This window comes from Saccostrea echinata, unplaced genomic scaffold (assembly GCF_033153115.1).
Source record: "Saccostrea echinata isolate AGI-Se365-2 ecotype Australia unplaced genomic scaffold, CSIRO_AGI_Sech_v1 ptg000065l, whole genome shotgun sequence".
NCBI lineage: Eukaryota > Metazoa > Mollusca > Bivalvia > Ostreida > Ostreidae > Saccostrea > Saccostrea echinata.
In genome coordinates, this window is record NW_026889814.1 from 887,944 (window position 1) to 895,000 (window position 7,057).

Consider the following 7,057-nt stretch of genomic DNA (forward strand, 5'->3'; position numbering starts at 1 on the left):
AAAGGTATTATTTACAAATTTACAAAACTCTGCAATAACATAAATGTTCAAAGTATCCAAGCAATTCAGAAAATTGCATATCATAAATCTAAAAAGTTTTTTGATTGCAACATTATCCTTGTTATAAGTAGCTTGCATAACTCCAAAGGAGTGGGGGGTATACTGTTTTACCCTTGTGTGTATGCCTGTGTGTTCCGTGTCTCTCCAAAACAATTTTTTTTGCAGTTTTCTCAGTAACTCCTCATCACAGATGCTTGAAATTTTAGCACAATCTTTGTTTAGGCATGCCATATGGTGGGATTCATTTTTATTTGAATCTGATGTCAACTTTCTGTTTATCCGTGCGTCTGTCACTAACAAATTTTTCGTCACAGTTTTCTCAGCAACTACTCATCACAGATGCTTGAAATTTTAGCACAATCTTTGTTTAGGCAAGCCATATGGTAGATTCATTTTTGTTTGAATCCGATGTCAACTTCCTGTTTATCCATGCGTCTGTATGTACCAAATTTCCGTCGCAGTTTTCTCAGCAACTACTCTGTGCAGATGCTTGAAATTTTAGCACAATCTTTGTTTAGGCATGCCATATGGTAGGATTCATTTTTGCATGAATTCGATGTCAACATGAGAGTGTATATTCACATCAGAGTGGGGGTATTACTAGTGAGCATTCGCTCACCGACTTCTTGTTGTTACAGGTAAATGTTCAAAATTGCAATATTAAACAAGATCAGAGACGTGTCTCTTTTCTTGATTCTGACTAATTAAATGCTCTCATGGAGAAATCGAGATTTCTTCTCTGCCACCAGAGATTCAGTTGGCGGTGGAGCAACAGGAGCTAGGGTCTCGGACACACGTCGTGGATCCTCCACATCAAGGACAACTGGCTTGTTCATACCAACAGGGTCAAAAATCCTATTCTGAAGACACAGTTTCATGATGTCAGTTGCATATGGATATTGTTTTTCTTCTCTTACTGGGTAGGCAGACCATCTTCCACTTTTTTTGCTGTAGTACCGCTGATGCCTAAAGTACAAGATTCAATATATTTCAAAATGCATTCCAACCTAGTCAGCAAAATAATTTACAATGGTATATTGTAGATTTTAACTTAAAAAATAAATGAATGAGACAAAAAGAAACCTTAGTGATCCATCTTTTCTTTTGGCAGCTTCTCTGTCACAATTTGCATTGTGGTCCAGTGCAGCAACAAGGTTTCTCGCTCTGTACACTGGAGGTGTGTAAGAATGGCGCTTTGATGAGTACTTCAAAATAAGGTTTTGAAAGTTCTCCAAAGCGGCTGTACTTCTGTAAAAAAAAAAAATCACTAAATAAACTATATACATGGTGAAACCTTCCTGAAAAGTTTTAATCTAACATTTAAGAAATCTGTTATATATATATATCACATTTGTGTTTTCATTTTCTAATGGAAACATTATAATTGGATATGCATAAATAGAAAATATCTGTAGAAAAATGTAGTATACAATCAATTTTGTGTATACCGGCAATTAAGGTAGTAAGGAATCTTCTTTATTAGTCTTTTGTCCCTAACAATTTCACGCACGGCAACATGTGCTGGGGATCCTGCCTCAAGCCAATCTTTGTTCCTTTCCTCTGTTAATGGACCATGCTGGCATGAACTTTTTGCTCCTGCTCTGTATGGCAAAATCCATTCATGCTCATTCACAACATGATGTATGACTCCAAACCAAATGCCCTGAAAAGAAGAACAGTCTAAAATTATTTTTTTTCACTCTCTATTAACACAAACTGAATCAAGTGGTTTTTCTATTTACAGTTCAAACTTACAATAAACTCTTCTTCTGTATTTGCTACAGAGGAACAAAACCAAAAATGGTTTACTATCTCTCTTGTCCACTGTAATATTGGTTTTTTTTTATTTTTCTTGTCCAGTCTGAAAATAATGTTCAAAATTCAGTTTACTCATTTAGCATTTTTCCAAATTTTGAAAATGTTCTTAAAATAAAAATCTTAAATTGTCTCACCTTTATTAGTTTTTTCCCAAGGTTTTTTGACCCATGCCAGATGTCGAATGAATGTTTTATTTCTGGGTAATCTTTTTCTGTTATAAAAACATGATGATAGCTACAGTAAATCTAATTTATATATTTATCCCTAAAGAAAAATCAGAAAAAAATCCTAATTACAGATTTAAGCTTTAAAAAAGAAGAAAAAAACAACGACAAAAAAAAACAAAGAAGTATACAAAGACACATACTCATTAAAGCTTCAATCTGCACATGTGCATCTGTCACCACTTCCACCACATTTATTTCTTTTTCAAGGAGAAACTGCAGGCCCTTCTGAAAACACGCCTTTTCAAGGATTGCACTTTTTCTTCCTGTCATTCTCTTGTCCATGGTCACTAAGCACAGTATCTTGTGGGTTTCATTTTCCATAAATGTGTACGTACAGTACTGTGCGGAATGACCTGGACTGTCCATACGACCATCGCCTAAGCAAACAAACAAAAAAAAAACAAATAATCAAAATAAAAGAAAATTTAAATATATCCTCTTCTTGACAAAACAAACAATACAAGCATTTGGTTGATATTGTACTCACCAAGAACAACAACATCTTTTCCTCTGAATTCTTCTAGAATATCATTCTGATGCTTTTTCCAAATTTCTTCAATTGTTGGAGTGACATAGGTTCTTTGTATCTTTATAAATGATGAGACAGACAGAATGGGGAGCTTCAGGAACTTAAAAAACAGGGAAATCTTTTGAAAATTATTTCCTGACGCCAGTAAAGCTGCTGAGATTAAAACATCCCCACTGTGAACCCGTCTATTAAGAAGAGGTTGCGAACACCATTTGTGTGCCTCATGATTGTTTGTGCAGACCTGGAACAGAAATTTAAAAAGTGCCTTTGTATTTCAAAAAGAAAGGTGAATGATGCCTTGTCACAATATGTATTATATATGATTCTTTTAAAATTATACTGAAGTTCATTACCCATCTCAGGTACACAGCTGAAGACACTACTTCTGATGAAATGTGAACTTGAGCTTCACATCCTTTCACCCTACAAATCTTAGGGACTCCTGTTTCTGCCAAGGTAATCAGCTGATTAATGTAAACCATGGCTGGACAATCATGGACCAGTTGTTCAATTTCATCATTGTTGCGTATAACTGGTAGACAACTATACTCAGCATGTTCTACAAATTTTTCTTCATCGTCCTCAATCTCTTCTGAATCCGACTCATCTAGCGTCACACCATGGTCAAGTCTATAGAGAGAATAAAAAAACATAACAAAATTATAAAATTTATGTTATTACAGTTTAATGAACCAATTACCAATAATTTTTCCCATTAGTATGTTTCATGCTATCTGAAATATTTACAATGATTAAACATATTTAACCTCTTTTAATTAAATTTTATATTACTAAGTAAATAATAATTCTAATAAAAATTACTTTAAAGACAGGTGGAAACTTGGCTCATATTCTTCATCATCAGAAGAGTCATTTTCTTCGCATGTCAGTTCAGAGGCACTCATTGTCAATCTAATAAAAATGCATATATCAAAATCATTCATGCTAAAATAATACATGACGTATTTAGGCCATCACTAATAATAATAATATATTTTTTTATGTACTCCGACTTACATTTTTCAAGGTGGGAATGTAGGTAGGTGTTTTGTTTGTTTGTTTGTTTGTTTGTTTTTTTTTTGCAGTATCTATAGCTAACATCAATTACTGTCATAAAAAGCATAAACTTAAGATTTATTGATGCTTTCATGATACACCGGATAAGACAGATTTAATATTTATTGCTATAAAAATGTTATTTCAAACAAGAGGCACTGGGGCCACATCGCTCACCTGAGCACTCTGGCTAGGAAACAGCAGAAATCAATTCAGTCCTGAAAAGTTTAAATATAAAAGTGGTTCGGGGGGGGGGGGGGGATGTACTTCATATGGATGCTTATGAATTAATATGACAAATATGCCCCTGTATTTTCCTGGGGGTCATAATTTGAACAAACTTGAATCTACACTACCTAAGGATGCTTCCATATAATTATGATCAATCATGGTTTTGCTGTTCTTGAGAAGAAGATTTTTAGAGATTTTCCCAATATATTCTTATGTAAAACTTTGACTACCCATTGTTGCCCCACCCTACCCCCGGGGGTCATGATTTGAACAAACTTGAATCTACACTATCTGAGGATGCTTCCATTTAAGTTTCATGTTTTCAAGCACAGTGGTTCTTGAGAAGAAGAATTTTAAATGATGCCATTAATTTTTCACGAATTCATAATTATCTCCCCTTGGAAAAGGGGGTGGACCTTAATTTGAATCCCCTTTACCCAAGGATACTTTGTGGCAAGTTTGGTTGAAATTGGCCCACTGGTTCTTGAGAAGAAGATAAACATGTGAAAAGTTTACGATACCAACGCCAACAACAACAGACAATGGACAAATTTCGATCAGAAAAGCTCAGGTGAGCTAAAAAGTATCTTAGAGAATTATAAACCTTTAAAATGAAACAATGTCTATTTCCCTTGACCCCCCCCCCCCCAAAAAAAAAAAAAAAAACATTTAAAATTTAAAGTACTGGGGAAAAGATAGGGTAAGGGCAATTTTGACAGGTCAGTCGGAGTACATCAAACAAATTAATTTTTATTGGCCTTAGAAAGAAACATTTTTAATATGTGTGACAAAAGAGCAATGTTGTCAAACCTAAAAGGATCCACAAAACTGTCTGAAAATGGCTTAAAGCTCTTAGTCCTTGGATCTGTAGGTTCTGCAATTTCCTCAATGCCAGACATAGCACTTTCAACACTGAAAATATTATTTAAATTTTCTTTTTAAAAGTAAATTTTCTACATAATAATAATGATAATAATTTCAAAACTCCATTTAGAATGTTTTTGGTAATTATATATGTATTCAAAAATTGACACGAATACTTCTCAAAATTTTGCAAATGTAAAACAAGCTTGGATATTTACTCTTTTCCCACTTCATCTGGTGAAATGTCAGACAAATCAGACTGAACAATACATATTTTCTTCAAAGCTGGTGGACCAGGCGTTGATGTAACACAGGGTTTGAAGTTTTTTCCAGCAGGAACACTTGTATATTTTTGCTCATCCTTAGCTTCATAGCTAGAACAATGAAATCTAAACGTTTAACATAATTATATAAATATCTTGTATAGTTATCTAAACGTTTAACAGAGTTTGGTTATTTACCCTTTCCGTGCCTCACAATATTTACGCTATCAACTGGCTTACGAAGATACTTATTTGTTGTATATTACAACAAAAAACTAACATCGACTGAATAAGATATGATGCTTACAAGTCAAGTAAGGTACTAAGAGTTTTCTCCAATCATTTATACTAGTATCTTGCATTAAATTGGCTATAATTAAACTTGTACACACTTACTTGTCAAGCAGAATCTTTGCAACTTCGATATTTGTTTTCACGGATAATTTTGTCCGCAGCTCCGTCCAACGATCGTATTGATCTCCAATATATATTTTGTTTTTGTTTAACCTAGCATTCGCTTCCCTTTTATTCCTTTTTCTCGCCGAATCCGTTAATTTAATCTTCGCACCACGTTTTCCCGACGTCTTTGCTCTGCATCTCCGACAAGCTGCACATGCGTACATCAGTACGAACATCAGTCTCCGAGCGTTTGACCCAGAGGTCACTTGCATATTTCTGACTACGTCGGGGAAATATTGTCTTGCAAGACAAAAATTCATGAACGGCTATTTTTCTCTTTTTCGACTTATTTTAGACCTTCAATGAGTTCAAATTTAGTCTATAATTTTAAATTTCAGATCGATAAAATGTTTTCGTGCTACATTCGTGATTAAAAAAAATGCCGCCGCTGACAGCTTATATTGCTTTAAAACATAACCATTTGTCAAAATTAATGACTGAGATTTTAAACAACAATGTACATAGCCAATAAAACATAATTAAAGTTCCTGAGTGAGGTTTTAAATAATGTTTTTTTTTTCTTTATATAAATCAATAAAATTCTTTTTTATTTATTTTATAGTAGTCCCTGTCCTTTCTAGATACACCAGAAAGAACACATTCAAACAAAAAAAAAATATAATTCAAATGGGTCAACGTTATTAGCAAATGATCAGAGGACATTGTTATCAAAAATTGTTTGACACATATAATTGCGGTTATGCTTTGAACATGTCAGAATGAACGGCAGGTAGAAGAAACATTAAATAAAAGCTTAAAAAAAAAAAACAAAATCTAGGAATCTAGATACAAGTAATAAAAACAATGGAGAACAAACACATTAAACCAACAACTAAATCGTACAAATCGTACATAAATACTTGTTAACATGCAAAAGATAAGGGGTTAGCAATGGAGACCTAACAGTTAATGATTTAAAGATAGATACATGTATATATGGATTTCATAGGAACAACTCGCAAGAATTAGCAAAAAGTATAATTCACTTATTTCTATTTCCATTAAGTCTACCTTTCAAATGCAGAAAAAGCTACAGAAAAACAACTAAATAAATTCCTTCAAACATATTCTGAAGTGATAGCATCATTATGGTTAGAGCAAAACTGAAAATGCTCAGATTCCTTTCAGCAGACCTTGGTTGTCCGCTTTGAGCTTGCAGGCATGTTGTACCGGTGTATTTAGCAGATGTAACAGTCACATTTCTTAATAAAATGTTTCTAATATTTTCCTTTTTTGGTTCACCAAGATCAACCTCTTGTTCTTTCTTGCAATTGAGTGGAATTTCTGTTTCAAACAGCTCACAATCCCTCTCGACAACATGAGCACTGGCTATATACAAAAAAAAGTAAATTTGATGTTTGCAATGTATTTTTTTAATTTATTGAAGAGTGAATATTAGGCATATATATATATATATATATATATATATATATATATATATATATATATATATATAAGTTGGAATAACCAACTTTAAAGTTGGAATTACCAACTTAGAAAATATAACGTGGCATTAATACGCTTCCGTAGATATATATATATATATATAT

The 7,057-nt window shown here is 33.2% G+C and overlaps 2 protein-coding genes across 2 annotated transcripts in view; both read right to left on the reverse strand.

Annotated features, from left to right (window-relative positions):
• Positions 1-38: 38 nt before the first annotated feature.
• On the reverse strand, positions 39-5,618 carry LOC133176022 (uncharacterized). The gene is made up of 12 exons (XM_061311198.1): positions 5,445-5,618; positions 5,004-5,159; positions 4,732-4,833; positions 3,457-3,546; positions 2,988-3,264; positions 2,593-2,875; positions 2,246-2,482; positions 2,005-2,089; positions 1,816-1,918; positions 1,509-1,723; positions 1,144-1,308; positions 39-1,026 (listed from the first exon to the last, which is right to left on the reverse strand). Exons 3-12 carry the CDS (start codon positions 4,818-4,820, stop codon positions 765-767), a joined length of 1,806 nt encoding a protein of 601 aa, XP_061167182.1. The 5' UTR covers positions 4,821-4,833; positions 5,004-5,159; positions 5,445-5,618; the 3' UTR covers positions 39-764.
• A 407-nt stretch (positions 5,619-6,025) lies between these two features.
• The window catches only part of LOC133176046 (uncharacterized), a 4,283-nt gene continuing 3,251 nt past the window's right edge, over positions 6,026-7,057 (reverse strand). The window contains exon 4 of the mRNA XM_061311216.1: positions 6,026-6,836. Within this exon, the coding sequence (XP_061167200.1) occupies positions 6,538-6,836 (299 nt within the window). The 3' untranslated portion in view covers positions 6,026-6,537. The remainder of the gene's footprint in view (positions 6,837-7,057) is intronic.

What these genes read in the sequence shown, in the direction of transcription:
- LOC133176022 (XM_061311198.1), bottom strand. Translation starts at nt 4,820, where the DNA reads ATGTCTGGCATTGAGGAAATTGCAGAACCTACAGATCCAAGGACTAAG. An exon ending in AAACTAATAAAGGTGAGACA is followed by an intron (nt 1,919 to 2,004) that starts ATTTAAGATTTT and finishes TATTTTCAGACT; the next exon opens with GGACAAGAAAAATAAAAAAA. An exon ending in CCTTACTACCTTAATTGCCG is followed by an intron (nt 1,309 to 1,508) that starts GTATACACAAAA and finishes TTTTTTTTACAG; the next exon opens with AAGTACAGCCGCTTTGGAGA.